This window comes from Nematostella vectensis, chromosome 6, assembly GCF_932526225.1.
Source record: "Nematostella vectensis chromosome 6, jaNemVect1.1, whole genome shotgun sequence".
Classification (NCBI taxonomy): Eukaryota; Metazoa; Cnidaria; class Anthozoa; order Actiniaria; family Edwardsiidae; genus Nematostella; species Nematostella vectensis.
Window position 1 is genome coordinate 18,041,426 of NC_064039.1, and position 14,465 is coordinate 18,055,890.

At 42.2% G+C, this 14,465-nt stretch overlaps 3 protein-coding genes across 3 annotated transcripts; all 3 read right to left on the reverse strand.

Annotated features, from left to right (window-relative positions):
- Positions 1 to 3,941: 3,941 nt before the first annotated feature.
- On the reverse strand, positions 3,942 to 7,038 carry LOC125568054. The gene is made up of 5 exons (XM_048729366.1): positions 6,691 to 7,038; positions 6,185 to 6,245; positions 5,802 to 6,029; positions 5,452 to 5,556; positions 3,942 to 3,947 (listed from the first exon to the last, which is right to left on the reverse strand). Exons 2-5 carry the CDS (start codon positions 6,218 to 6,220, stop codon positions 3,942 to 3,944), a joined length of 375 nt encoding a protein of 124 aa, XP_048585323.1. The 5' UTR covers positions 6,221 to 6,245; positions 6,691 to 7,038.
- A 2,524-nt stretch (positions 7,039 to 9,562) lies between these two features.
- On the reverse strand, positions 9,563 to 10,382 carry LOC125567963. Its single transcript, XM_048729096.1, has 2 exons — positions 10,311 to 10,382; positions 9,563 to 10,109 (listed from the first exon to the last, which is right to left on the reverse strand). Exon 2 carries the CDS (start codon positions 10,091 to 10,093, stop codon positions 9,629 to 9,631), a length of 465 nt encoding a protein of 154 aa, XP_048585053.1. The 5' UTR covers positions 10,094 to 10,109; positions 10,311 to 10,382; the 3' UTR covers positions 9,563 to 9,628.
- On the reverse strand, positions 10,307 to 12,514 carry LOC125568055. Its single transcript, XM_048729367.1, has 5 exons — positions 12,169 to 12,514; positions 11,663 to 11,723; positions 11,280 to 11,507; positions 10,930 to 11,034; positions 10,307 to 10,444 (listed from the first exon to the last, which is right to left on the reverse strand). The coding sequence occupies exons 2-5, from the start codon at positions 11,696 to 11,698 to the stop codon at positions 10,307 to 10,309; spliced, it is 507 nt and encodes a 168-aa protein (XP_048585324.1). The 5' UTR covers positions 11,699 to 11,723; positions 12,169 to 12,514.
- Between the last annotated feature and the right edge of the window lie 1,951 nt (positions 12,515 to 14,465).

Here is a 14,465-nt window from a genome sequence, read left to right on the forward strand (position 1 = left end):
ACTGAAAAACTCAAACTCATCCAATCTTAACGTGCATAGGCTCATTCGAAAGCTCCTGAAAAACCATATAGGCGCTAGGCAGTTTGTTGTCCTCCAAAGTCAATATTTGCAAAGTTTTTCTAGGGAGAAGGTGCAATTTGGCCTTTTTTCCGGCCTTTTTTAACAGCTTTACTTTGAAGCTATGCTTTTGATTTTCTAACCTTAACTAAGTGCTGATACTTTCTTCATGCTGACCACGTTTGAGATCAATCGGACTTAATTCCTAGTCCCCAGGCCCTACTCAAAATGTATCGGAAGGTAGGGAAAAAGATTACCGGCTTTTGTCAATTCTTGATCGATTAGACATCTGATTGCAGGGGTTAGATAGCCCTTTATGAATACATAGATATTGCCGAGTTTGAGAATTTTAGCTCAAGTATATAGACTCGAAAAGTTGTCCCCTACCGTCCGGGACACAGTTTTTTTGGAAAAAATTTCTGCGCATGCGCACTTATGAAAAAACCAAACAGCGCAACATACGCCGGGGAATGTCAGGGTTCGAATGATACAATTTTCGGCACATTTGGACAAGTATTAAGAATTTTGTTTTTTTGAAGTTTTTAGATTTTGGACCTTTTTTGGACCTTGTTTGACCACTGAAAAACTCAAACTCATCCAATCTTAACGTGCATAGCCTCATTCGAATACTCTTGAAAAACCATATAGGCGCTAGGCAGTTTGTTGTCCTCCAAAGTCAATATTTGCAAAGTTTTTCTAGGGAGAAGGTGCAATTTGGCCTTTTTTCCGGCCTTTTTTAACAGCTTTACTTTGAAGCTATGCTTTTGATTTTCTAACCTTTACTAAGTGCTGATACTTTCTTCATGCTGACCAAGTTTGAGATCAATCGGACTTAATTCCTAGTCCCCAGGCCCTACTCAAAATGTCTCTGAAGGTAGGGAAAAAGATTACCGGCTTTTGTCAATTCTTGATCGATTCGAAATCTGATTGCAGGGTTAGATTGCCCTTTATGAGTACATAGATCTTACCGAGTTTGAGAATTTTAGCTCAAGTATATAGACCCGAAAAGTTGTCACCTACCTTCCGGGACACAGTTTTTTTGGGAAAAAATTTCTGCGCAAGCGCACTTATGGAAAAACCGAATAGCGCAACACACGCCGGGGAATGTCAGGGTTCGAATGATACCATTTTCGGCTTATTTGGACAAGTATTAAGAAGTTTGGTTTTTTGAAGTTTTTAGATTTTGGACCTTGTTTGAACACTGAGAAACTCAAACTCATCGAATCTTAACGTGCATAGGCCCATTCGAAAGCTCTTGAAAAACAATATAGGCGCTAGGCAGTTTGTTGTCCTCCAAAGTCAATATTTGCAAAGTTTTTCTAGGGAGAAGGTGCAATTTGGCCTTTTTTCCGGCCTTTTTTAACAGCTTTACTTTGAAGCTATGCTTTTGATTTTCTAACCTTTACTAAGTGCTGATACTTTCTTCATGCTGACCAAGTTTGAGATCAATCGGACTTAATTCCTAGTCCCCAGGCCCTACTCAAAATGTCCCGGAAGGTAGGGAAAAAGATTAGCGGCTTTTGTCAATTCTTGATCGATTCGAAATCTGATTGCAGGGTTAGATAGCCCTTTATGAGTACATAGATCTTACCGAGTTTGAGAATTTTAGCTCAAGTATATAGACCCGAAAAGTTGTCCCCTACCCTGCGGGACACAGTTTTTTTGGAAAAAATTCCTGCGCATGCGCACTTATGAAAAAACCGAATAGCGCAACACACGCCGGGGAATGTCAGGGTTCGAATGATACCATTTTCGGCTCATTTGGACAAGTATTAAGAAGTTTTGTTTTTTGAAGTTTTTAGATTTTGGACCTTGTTTGAACACTGAAAAACTCAAACTCATCCAATCTTAACGTGCTTAGGCTCATTCGAAAGCTCTTGAAAAACCATATAGGCGCTAGGCAGTTTGTTGTCCTCCAAAGTCAATATTTGCAAAGTTTTTCTAGGGAGAATGCGCAAATTGGCCTTTTTTCCGGCCTTTTTTAACAGCTTTACTTTGAAGCTATGCTTTTGATTTTCTAACCTTTACTAAGTGCTGATACTTTCTTCATGCTGACCAAGTTTGAGATCAATCGGACTTAATTCCTAGTCCCCAGGCCCTACTCAAAATGTCCCGGAAGGTAGGGAAAAAGATTAGCGGCTTTTGTCAATTCTTAATCGATTCGATATCTGATTGCAGGGTTAGATGGCCCTTTATGAGTACAAAGATATTGCCGAGTTTGAGAATTTTAGCTCAAGTATATAGACCCGAAAAGTTGTCCCCTACCCTGCGGGATACAGTTTTTTTGGAAAAAATTTCTGCGCATGCGCACTTATAAAAAATCCGATTAGCGCAACACACGCCGGGGAATGTCAGGGTTGGAATGATACCATTTTCGGCTCATTTGGACAAGTATTAAGAATTTTGTTTTTTTGAAGTTTTTAGATTTTGGGCCTTTTTTGGACCTTGTTTGAACACTGAAAAACTCAAACTCCTTCAATCTTAACGTGCATAGATTCATTCGAAAGCCCTGGAAAAACCATATAGGCGCTCTGCAGTTTGTTTTCCTCCAAAGTCAATATTTGCCAAAACATTTTTGGCAGAATTTGCAATTTGGACCATTTTTAACCCCCAAAAAGTCGTACTTGCAAAATCGTTTCTGGAGATTTCTTTCGTCTATGATATAGAGATGCGCATGGACACTAAGCTCATACATGAAAGTATTGTTTGCTGCTTATTTCTGGTTCGTGGGAATTTTTTGAAAATCGAAAGAAATCGTCGGCACAGAAAAATTTTTGGGAAGTTTGCAAAAAAAAAGTCTAAACTTCAATCTTCGTCCTGAATCTTTCTTAGTTAGTGTCTACTAGCATAGTTGGACCTTCCCCGTGACTTTGGGCAGGCTACGACTAACTTCAGAAATGCTCATATTCTACCTTGGACCACTTTTGGACCTTGTTTGACAACTGAAAAACTCAAACTCATCCAATCTTAACGTGCATAGGCTCATTCGAAAGCTCTTGAAAAACCATATAGGCGCTAGGCAGTTTGTTGTCCTCCAAAGTCAATATTTGCAAAGTTTTTCTAGGGAGAATGTGAAATTTGGCATTTTTTCCGGACTTCTTTAACAGCTTTACTTTGAAGCTATGCTTTTGATTTTCTAACCTTTACTAAGTGCTGATACTTTCTTCATGCTGACCAAGTTTGAGATCAATCGGACTTAATGCCTAGTCCCCAGGCCCTACTCAAAATGTCTCGGAAGTTAGGGATAAAGATTAGCGGCTTTTGCCAATTCTTGATCGATTCGAAATCTGATTGCAGGGTTAGATTGCCCTTTATGAGTACATAGATCTGACCGAGTTTGAGAATTTTAGCTCAAGTATATAGACCTGAAAAGTTGTCCCCTACCCTGCGGGACACAGTTTTTTTTGAAAAAATTTCTGCGCATGCGCACTTATGAAAAAACCGAATGGCGCAACACACGCCGGGGAATGTCAGGGTTCGAATGATACCATTTTCGGCTCATTTGGAAGAGTATTAAGAATTTTGGTTTTTTGAAGTTTTTAGATTTTGGACCTTTTTTGGACCTTGTTTGAACACTGAAAAACTCAAACTCATCCAATCTTAACGTGCATAGGCTCATTCGAAAGCTCCTGAAAAACCATATTGGCGCTAGGCAGTTTGTTGTCCTCCAAAGTCAATATTTGCAAAGATTTTCTAGGGAGAAGGTGCAATTCGGCCTTTTTCCTGCCTTTTTTAACAGCTTTACTTTGAAGCCATGCTTTTGATTTTCTAACCTTAACTAAGTGCTGATACTTTCTTCATGCTGACCACGTTTGAGATCAATCGGACTTAATTCCTAGTCCCCAGGCCCTACTCAAAATGTCTATGTACTCATAAAGGGCTATCTAACCCTGCGATCAGATTTCAAATCGATCAAGAATTGACAAAAGCTGCTAATCTTTTTCCCTACCTTCCGGGACATTTTGAGTATGGCCTTGGGACTAGGAATTAGGTCCGATTGATCTCAAACTTGGTCAGCATGAAGAAAGTATCAGCACTTAGTAAAGGTTAGAAAATCAAAAGCATAGCTTCAAAGTAAAGCTTTTAAAAAAGGCCGGAAAAAGGCCAAATTGCACCTTCTCCCTAGAAAAACTTTGCAAATATTGACTTTGGAGGACAACAAACTGCCTAGCGCCTATATGGATTTTCAGGAGCTTTCGAATGAGCCTATGCACGTTAAGATTGGATGAGTTTGAGTTTTTCAGTGTTCAAACAAGGTCCAAAAAAGGTCCAAAATCTAAAAACTTCAAAAAACCAAAATCCTTAATACTTGTCCAAATAAGCCGAAAATGGTATCATTTGAACCCTGACATTCCCCGGCGTGTGTTGCGCTATTCGGTTTTTTCATAAGCGCGCATGCGCAGAAATTTTTTCAAAAAAAACTGTGTCACGGAGGGTAGGGGACAACTTTTCGGGTCTATATACTTGAGCTAAAATTCTCAAACTCGGTAAGATCTATGTACTCATAAAGGGCTATCTAACCCTGCAATCAGATTTCGAATCGATCAAGAATTGACAAAAGCCGCTTATCTTTTTCCCTAACTTCCGGGACATTTTGAGTAGGGCCTGGGGACTAGGCATTAAGTCCGATTGATCTCAAACTTGGTCAGCATGAAGAAAGTATCAGCACTTAGTAAAGGTTAGAAAATCAAAAGCATAGCTTCAAAGTAAAGCTGTTAAAGAAGGCCGGAAAAAAGGCCAAATTTCACCTTCTCCCTAGAAAAACTTTGCAAATATTGACTTTGGAGGACAACAAACTGCCTAGCGCCTATATGGTTTTTCAAGAGCTTTCGAATGAGCCTATGCACGTTAAGATTGGATGAGTTTGAGTTTTTCAGTGTTCAAACAAGGTCCAAAATCTAAAAACTTCAAAAAACCAAAATCCTTAATACTTGTCCAAATGAGCCGAAAATGGTATCATTCGAACCCTGACATTCCCCGGCGTGTGTTGCGCTATTCGGTTTTTTTCATAAGTGCGCATGCGCAGAAAATTTTTCCAAAAAAACTGTGTCCTGCAGGGTAGGGGACAACTTTTCGGGTCTATATACTTGAGCTAAAATTCTCAAACTCGGTAAGATCTATGTACTCATAAAGGGCTATCTAACCCTTCAATCAGATTTCGAATCGATCAAGAATTGACAAAAGCCGGTAATCTTTTTCCCTAACTTCCGAGACATTTTGAGTATGGCCTGGGGACTAGGAATTAGGTTAGGTTAGGGTTAGGGTTAGGGTTAGGGTTAGGGTTAGGGTTAGGGTTAGGGTTAGGGTCCCACGTTCTATCCAACAATCACTAGTTCCAAGAAGATCAGTGAGCCCTTTGAAGAAATATAATTGGAAACTGAAGTCATAACTTACCAGGAGAAGAAAATTGTTGGTTGTGCCATCGTCAGCGGCGTCGAGAAGAATATCTCTGTATTTGTCCAGATATTCCCTTATGATGACGTTCAATCTGTGATCTTCCTGAAAGTGAAAAAAAAAAGAGAGTCAGCTAATATGATCACGTGACGGAGTCTACACAGAGTATTTAAGTAGAAAATATGTGAAAACAGTAGTAGCACACATAAAATTCCATTTGTGATAAGAAGAAGATTAAATGGTTACTTTATTATAGTTTAAACAAATAATCTTGTTTTCCCATATGCTGTTGTCACGCAATCTACAAGCACATGTCAAAATAAAGGATAAATCACAAATGAAAGACTTACTGGCAAATTTGTGACATCAACCCCATGAGAGCCATATGTTTTGTAATCCTCGAATCTGAACATGAGGGTGCCATCTGAATTCAAGACTAATGAATTCAGTCCCTGGACGTGTTCTCTGTCACCGGACGGGGCAATTCGCAGTGTCCGGATCTCTTGTCCTCTGGAAGGAGGTATCAATACGAAAAGCGCGATCGACAGCAGATTCCTGCTCTCCCTAGCCTTGGCACTCTAGACAAATCAAAGCAAACTTTTTTTAGCAAAATTGTGAGTCGAGTTCCGCTACCGCCGACCCAAGACGGTATGCCTAGGCCTTTCCAACAATGCAGTGCAATGCCCACAAATTACAGCTTTCACACATCAGGACTGCTGGTTGAAATTGTTACCTGTGAGCGTGCCATGTCAAATCTTTCTGTCTGCATGTCCACACAATGAATCACCTCATCCCTGCAATGAATCACATGAAACCATTAGAAACCAGTTTCAAGTTCCCTGGGTTCTGTGAGAGATAGCTAGCCGTGATACGGGAAGCTGTTGCCTACTCTTATGAATAGCACACAGTCATCCCCCCCCTTTAAATTCTAAGTGAAGTGTTAGGAGACACGCACTGAATCACCTCATCCCTGCAATGAATCACATGAAACCGTGAGTAACCAGTTTCAAGTTCTCTGGGTTCTGAGAGAGGTAACTGTTCCCTACTTCTACGAATAGCAAACAGGTATCCCCTCCCTATAAATTGTAAGTGAAGTGTCAGGAGACTGTTAAAGAGTGGAAATGCAGGCGAAACAAGTTCTATCCTCTTTCAACCCCAACCTCCAGTCCAGAACTGAACCCAGAGCCGGATTCGAACTAGTTATTCGAACTACTTATTGGATTTATCATTGCAGCATACCATGGCAACCACTTATTTGCATTGACAAGGTCCTCTTGCGTGGGCTGCGCAGCGCGGGCCTGCCTCTGAAACGCATTGCAGGCACCCCTCAGCTGCGAAACGACTTTGACATCCCTGTAGAGGGTGACGGCGTGTTCTCGGTTCAAGAATTTTGCTGGGTAGATCAAGGAGGCAGCGTGATTGGCTGAAGTAAAGAATGATATAATAATGGCGTATGTTGTAACATATCATTAACACAGTCCAACATCTATTAAGCGAGTGTAAATCCCCGACATTAAATAACAACCGTTACAATATAAACATCAGTAGCAACCATGTTAACCCTGACATGAGCGCTCTTTCCAAATGTTAAACCCGGGACTTTCCACCGAATCACACACCACGACACAAGGGTAAAAACAGATATATTCGGTATCAGTCGTCTTGCATACAACTCACTTCGAAATCCGTAATTGTCCAGTTACACAATAGCGCGATCAAATATCAGATTACTCTATCCGGCGATACTTACTTAAGCATACTTATTACTACTAAGTTTTGCGAAATGTGAATTTAGCATTCTAGACCGACCGCAGTTGTCAAAAAGCAGATGAATTGAACATGCTCACCTAGGGTAGACGATGCAAGCTTCCTGTCCGTCTGCAACGAGAAATGTTTAGCTCAGTTTTACGTTCGCTCGCGTCGTGTCGGTTCCAAAAATTCAAAACATGCCGCCGCCATTTTTAAAAGGAAGAATTGGGAGGGAGGCCTGGGTACTAGTACCGAGTTTCTTCGCGACGCGCTGAAACCACTTCGACGCGACGCGCAAATTATTGATTAAGCATATTTTCGACGGACTTACCTTTAAATAATCCAGATACCTTTCGAGTAACCGTGTTCTTAAAAATAGATCTGGGCTGATGTCTTTGTAATGAAGCGTGTCTCTACAGAACCCAAGATAACCTAGGGGGGGAGGGAATATAAGTCGTCACAAGTTGTTGTCATGGTAACAGCTAGCAGCAAGGTGCGAAATCTGACTCTAAAAGAACGCTTACGCATGAAACTCACGAGACAAAATAAAACTTACATAGAATTCTCTCATTTGCCTTCGTCCATGTCGAGGGAGAAATGGGCGACCCTTTTCTTTCCAAATTAATGTCTTTGGTGAAAAAAACCTTAACATCTCTTAAAAGCTTAGCCATCTCCGTTGTGAGTTCAGCGATCGGTATGGCATATTTTCGCGAAGAACGTTCATCCGGATGCACTTTTTTTTTTGCTGTGTCGTCTGTTGAGGCCTGCGGGTCAGTAGCGGTGCTTTCATCGGCGGGCACGTGATTCTCCGTTTCTTCACTGTCATCTGTAATACTGTCATACTGGACCAAGCCCGCGGCCTGCGCCATCGTGTGCACTAAGACGGCTCGCGAACAAGTGTGACTTGACGCTGACGCGCGCGTCCTTGACAATAGATAATGCATATTCCTCATGAATATGATAGATATGATCAGATATGATTGTTGCGTCGTGTTGGGTTCCCTGTTGATTTCTCGTCATTGGGCAATCACACTGTATAAGGTAAGGGTTTGGTGCTGTTGACCGCGATGTATGGTTCAAAACACTAGGCGACCGCGGCATAGAGATAGCCAAGGAGATGGTAATTTATATTTAGTCCGATGCCCTGAAACAAAATTGTTCTTACTGTGGGAGCTGTTCGGTATGCCTGTGGTGGTGACGTCATCACTTCAATGAAGCAATAATCAGAGACCCTAGCGTGAAGGTTAGATCGAGACGATTTTGCGGTAGTGCACACGTGAAGCCGACTTTGATTTCACCTTGACAAGGCGTCGTTTTTAGCGTGGCCTGTGAGGTGTCTCCCGAGATGCCTTACGGTCTTATTGTTCTCACTGTGGGGGAAGGGGGTTGCCTGTGGTGGTGACGTCATCACTTCAATGAAGCAATAATCAGAGATCCTAGCGTGAAGGTTAGATCGAGACGATTTTGCGGTAGTGCACACGTGAAGCCGACTTTGATTTCACCTTGACAACGCGTCGTTTTTAGCGTGGCCTGTGAGGTGTCTCCCGAGATGCCTTACGGTCTTATTGTTCTCACTGTGGGGGGGGGGGGGGGTTGCCTGTGGTGGTGACGTCATCACTTCATGAAGCAATAATCAGAGATCCTAGCGTGAAGGTTAGATCGAAACGATTTTGCGGTAGTGCACACGTGAAGCCGACTTTGATTTCACCTTGACAACGCGTCGTTTTGAGCGTGGCCTGTGAAGTGTCTCCCGAGATGCCTTACGGTCTTATTGTTCTCACTGTGGAGGGGGGGGTTGCCTGTGGTGGTGACGTCATCACTTCAATGAAGCAATAATCAGAGACCCTAGCGTGAAGGGAGAAGGTTAGATCGAGACTGGTCGGGGGGTAGGTATAAGTCTGGCTTATACACGGGTAAATCCGTTTTTGCTAATATCTCCCAAACAGAAATAGCTATCATCACCAGACTTGGCAGCTACAACATTGACATGGGTCCGCAGATTATTTTCGAGTATGTTGCCATGGCAACCAATTTAAGGAGGTTTGGGTGGGGCCCTATTGTTTTTTTCAGATGATACAATCACTGTATTTTTGCTCCACCTTTGTAATGGATAGTCTCTAGATTCAAAGAATGGCCTATCAATACTCTGAGATTCGAGCTTCTTGAGAAACATGTTTATTCATCTGAGAGATTATTTGTACATGTAATAATAATAATAATAATAATAATAATAATAATAATAATAATAATAATAATAATAATAATAATAATAATAATAATAATAATAATAATAATAATAATAATAATAATAATAATAATAATAATAATAATAATAATAATAAGGTAAGGATTATCACTTTTCCTTCCAGGTAACCAAACAGAATGCATCCTCATCAAATCACTATCCACAGTCCTTCACAGTATGTTATCAGTTGTTCCCTAAGACCGCCCTGTGTATTTTTTTCAATGATGTGGCCAATTTGTAGAGGCCGGGAGAGTTTTTAATCTCTTTCACTTGGACGGGAACTAAGGCATCTAAGCTTTCTATCCAGCTGGCTTCATCGTAGTGAAAAGCGTACAGGCCTTTTTCCGCAGTGGCCTTGAACCACAGTAGCGAAGCCCTTCTACCGGGCATGAGGTTCTGAATTCTAGCTAGCAGAATGTTCGGATTTGCCAGAGTGCTGCCTTCTACTGTGAGAGCAACCCAGCTACCTTTATCAAGCCCTGCATTTCTGTAGGACGGCTGAGCTGATAGTGACTCGATTGTATTTTCTGCTAATTCTGAAGCAAGGCTGACAGCCAAACTCTTCTTTTCACTGGAATTTCTACGGTCATAGGTGAGTTGAGCTTGCTTCCTTGTGTGTCTCAAGGCCGACGCCAAACTGTCTTTCATTGCGTCGGTGCACTGGCTGATAAAACAAAAGAAAGAAAGTCCTGGTTGTGAATTTTGCTTGCGGTGTGTAATTACTAATAGTTCAAAGTTATCATTACAGAATCGTTTTATTCGTGAAGAAAATGGCTGATAAACACAGCATGGTGCCGTCCAGAGTCTTGTGGGGGAGTGAGTGATAATAGTCTGCAATTTCATCTACTTAGCATGGAATTCTCACCTGTCCCCATAACAATAAGTCACGAAGGAGCTTCTCAGAAGGTGCAAGTTGACACTCACTCCTGTTAGGTGATAAGAGACAGACTTCATGTGGGTTGAGAATGCTGGACCACTAAAGGGTTTTCCTTTATCTGTCTAAAAACAAAAAGAAGTAAAGAATCACTCATCAATTCAATATCAATTCAAATGCAATGTTTTTTTCCATGTAACCCCCCCCCTCCCCCCCAAATTAGGGGGTTATAAAATGACCCCACAAAGGGATAGTAGTTGTTTTAAATGCTTTCATAGTCACCCTATGTAGGATTGTTAGATGTTCAAAATATTAATTCACCACCAAAACTAACCCTTCCTAGGATTGTAATGAGAGTATAACCTTTCCTGGGATGAGTGATGATGTACAAAATGTCTTGTTGGGGTGAGACAATTGGTTGAGATAACTTTTCAAAGATGACTATTTCGCTGGATTACTTTAGAAAGATAATTCGCAACCTTATAAGAATTAGGGTTAGGGTTAGGGTTAGGGTTAGGGTCCCATGTTCTATCCAACAATCACTAGTTCCAAGAAGATCAGTGAGCCCTTTGAAGAAATAAAAATTGGAAACTGAAGAGTCATAACTTACCAGGAGAAGAAAATTGTTGGTTGTGCCATCGTCAGAGGCGTCGAGAAGAATATCTCTGTATTTGTCCAGATATTCCCTTATGATGACGTTCAATCTGTGATCTTCCTGAAAGTGAAAAAAAAGAGAGAGTCAGCTAATATGATCACGTCACGGAGTCTACACAGAGTATTTAAGTAGAAAATATGTGAAAACAGTAGTAGCACACATAAAATTCCATTTGTGATAAGAAGAAGATTAAATGGTTACTTTATTATAGTTTAAACAAATAATCGTGTTTTCCCATATGCTGTTGTCACGCAATCTACAAGCACATGTCAAAATAAAGGATAAATCACAAATGAAAGACTTACTGGCAAATTTGTGACATCAACCCCATGAGAGCCATATGTTTTGTAATCCTCGAATCTGAACATGAGGGTGCCATCTGAATTCAAGACTAATGAATTCAGTCCCTGGACGTGTTCTCTGTCACCGGACGGGGCAATTCGCAGTGTCCGGATCTCTTGTCCTCTGGAAGGAGGTATCAATACGAAAAGCGCGATCGACAGCAGATTCCTGCTCTCCCTAGCCTTGGCACTCTAGACAAATCAAAGCAAACTTTTTTTAGCAAAATTGTGAGTCGAGTTCCGCTACCGCCGACCCAAGACGGTATGCCTAGGCCTTTCCAACAATGCAGTGCAATGCCCACAAATTACAGCTTTCACACATCAGGACTGCTGGTTGAAATTGTTACCTGTGAGCGTGCCATGTCAAATCTTTCTGTCTGCATGTCCACACAATGAATCACCTCATCCCTGCAATGAATCACATGAAACCATTAGAAACCAGTTTCAAGTTCCCTGGGTTCTTTGAGAGATAGCTAGCCGTGATACGGGAAGCTGTTGCCTACTCTTATGAATAGCACACAGTCATCCCCCCCCTTTAAATTCTAAGTGAAGTGTTAGGAGACACGCACTGAATCACCTCATCCCTGCAATGAATCACATGAAACCGTGAGTAACCAGTTTCAAGTTCTCTGGGTTCTGAGAGAGGTAACTGTTCCCTACTTCTACGAATAGCACACAGGTATCCCCTCCCTATAAATTGTAAGTGAAGTGTCAGGAGACTGTTAAAGAGTGGAAATGCAGGCGAAACAAGTTCTATCCTCTTTCAACCCCAACCTCCAGTCCAGAACTGAACCCAGAGCCGGATTCGAACTAGTTATTCGAACTACTTATTGGATTTATCATTGCAGCATACCATGGCAACCACTTATTTGCATTGACAAGGTCCTCTTGCGTGGGCTGCGCAGCGCGGGCCTGCCTCTGAAACGCATTGCAGGCACCCCTCAGCTGCGAAACGACTTTGACATCCCTGTAGAGGGTGACGGCGTGTTCTCGGTTCAAGAATTTTGCTGGGTAGATCAAGGAGGCAGCGTGATTGGCTGAAGTAAAGAATGATATAATAATGGCGTATGTTGTAACATATCATTAACACAGTCCAACATCTATTAAGCGAGTGTAAATCCCCGACATTAAATAACAACCGTTACAATATAAACATCAGTAGCAACCATGTTAACCCTGACATGAGCGCTCTTTCCAAATGTTAAACCCGGGACTTTCCACCGAATCACACACCACGACACAAGGGTAAAAACAGATATATTCGGTATCAGTCGTCTTGCATACAACTCACTTCGAAATCCGTAATTGTCCAGTTACACAATAGCGCGATCAAATATCAGATTACTCTATCCGGCGATACTTACTTAAGCATACTTATTACTACTAAGTTTTGCGAAATGTGAATTTAGCATTCTAGACCGACCGCAGTTGTCAAAAAGCAGATGAATTGAACATGCTCACCTAGGGTAGACGATGCAAGCTTCCTGTCCGTCTGCAACGAGAAATGTTTAGCTCAGTTTTACGTTCGCTCGCGTCGTGTCGGTTCCAAAAATTCAAAACATGCCGCCGCCATTTTTAAAAGGAAGAATTGGGAGGGAGGCCTGGGTACTAGTACCGAGTTTCTTCGCGACGCGCTGAAACCACTTCGACGCGACGCGCAAATTATTGATTAAGCATATTTTCGACGGACTTACCTTTAAATAATCCAGATACCTTTCGAGTAACCGTGTTCTTAAAAATAGATCTGGGCTGATGTCTTTGTAATGAAGCGTGTCTCTACAGAACCCAAGATAACCTAGGGGGGGAGGGAATATAAGTCGTCACAAGTTGTTGTCATGGTAACAGCTAGCAGCAAGGTGCGAAATCTGACTCTAAAAGAACGCTTACGCATGAAACTCACGAGACAAAATAAAACTTACATAGAATTCTCTCATTTGCCTTCGTCCATGTCGAGGGAGAAATGGGCGACCCTTTTCTTTCCAAATTAATGTCTTTGGTGAAAAAAACCTTAACATCTCTTAAAAGCTTAGCCATCTCCGTTGTGAGTTCAGCGATCGGTATGGCATATTTTCGCGAAGAACGTTCATCCGGATGCACTTTTTTTTTTGCTGTGTCGTCTGTTGAGGCCTGCGGGTCAGTAGCGGTGCTTTCATCGGCGGGCACGTGATTCTCCGTTTCTTCACTGTCATCTGTAATACTGTCATACTGGACCAAGCCCGCGGCCTGCGCCATCGTGTGCACTAAGACGGCTCGCGAACAAGTGTGACTTGACGCTGACGCGCGCGTCCTTGACAATAGATAATGCATATTCCTCATGAATATGATAGATATGATCAGATATGATTGTTGCGTCGTGTTGGGTTCCCTGTTGATTTCTCGTCATTGGGCAATCACACTGTATAAGGTAAGGGTTTGGTGCTGTTGACCGCGATGTATGGTTCAAAACACTAGGCGACCGCGGCATAGAGATAGCCAAGGAGATGGTAATTTATATTTAGTCCGATGCCCTGAAACAAAATTGTTCTTACTGTGGGAGCTGTTCGGTATGCCTGTGGTGGTGACGTCATCACTTCAATGAAGCAATAATCAGAGACCCTAGCGTGAAGGTTAGATCGAGACGATTTTGCGGTAGTGCACACGTGAAGCCGACTTTGATTTCACCTTGACAAGGCGTCGTTTTTAGCGTGGCCTGTGAGGTGTCTCCCGAGATGCCTTACGGTCTTATTGTTCTCACTGTGGGGGAAGGGGGTTGCCTGTGGTGGTGACGTCATCACTTCAATGAAGCAATAATCAGAGATCCTAGCGTGAAGGTTAGATCGAGACGATTTTGCGGTAGTGCACACGTGAAGCCGACTTTGATTTCACCTTGACAACGCGTCGTTTTTAGCGTGGCCTGTGAGGTGTCTCCCGAGATGCCTTACGGTCTTATTGTTCTCACTGTGGGGGGGGGGGGGGTTGCCTGTGGTGGTGACGTCATCACTTCATGAAGCAATAATCAGAGATCCTAGCGTGAAGGTTAGATCGAAACGATTTTGCGGTAGTGCACACGTGAAGCCGACTTTGATTTCACCTTGACAACGCGTCGTTTTGAGCGTGGCCTGTGAAGTGTCTCCCGAGATGCCTTACGGTCTTATTGTTCTCACTGTGGAG

Excerpts from the sequence above, each read along its gene's own strand:
- LOC125568054 (XM_048729366.1), bottom strand. The coding sequence starts at position 6,220 with ATGCAGACAGAAAGATTTGACATGGCACGCTCACAG. Across the intron at positions 6,030-6,184 it reads TTGACATGGCACGCTCACAG|AGTGCCAAGGCTAGGGAGAG; the intron begins GTAACAATTTCA and ends TGATTTGTCTAG. Across the intron at positions 5,557-5,801 it reads TTGATGTCACAAATTTGCCA|GAAGATCACAGATTGAACGT; the intron begins GTAAGTCTTTCA and ends TTTCACTTTCAG.
- LOC125567963 (XM_048729096.1), bottom strand. The coding sequence starts at position 10,093 with ATGAAAGACAGTTTGGCGTCGGCCTTGAGACACACAAGGAAGCAAGCT.
- LOC125568055 (XM_048729367.1), bottom strand. The coding sequence starts at position 11,698 with ATGCAGACAGAAAGATTTGACATGGCACGCTCACAG. Across the intron at positions 11,035-11,279 it reads TTGATGTCACAAATTTGCCA|GAAGATCACAGATTGAACGT; the intron begins GTAAGTCTTTCA and ends TTTCACTTTCAG. Across the intron at positions 10,445-10,929 it reads CCAACAATTTTCTTCTCCTG|ACAGATAAAGGAAAACCCTT; the intron begins GTAAGTTATGAC and ends TTTTGTTTTTAG.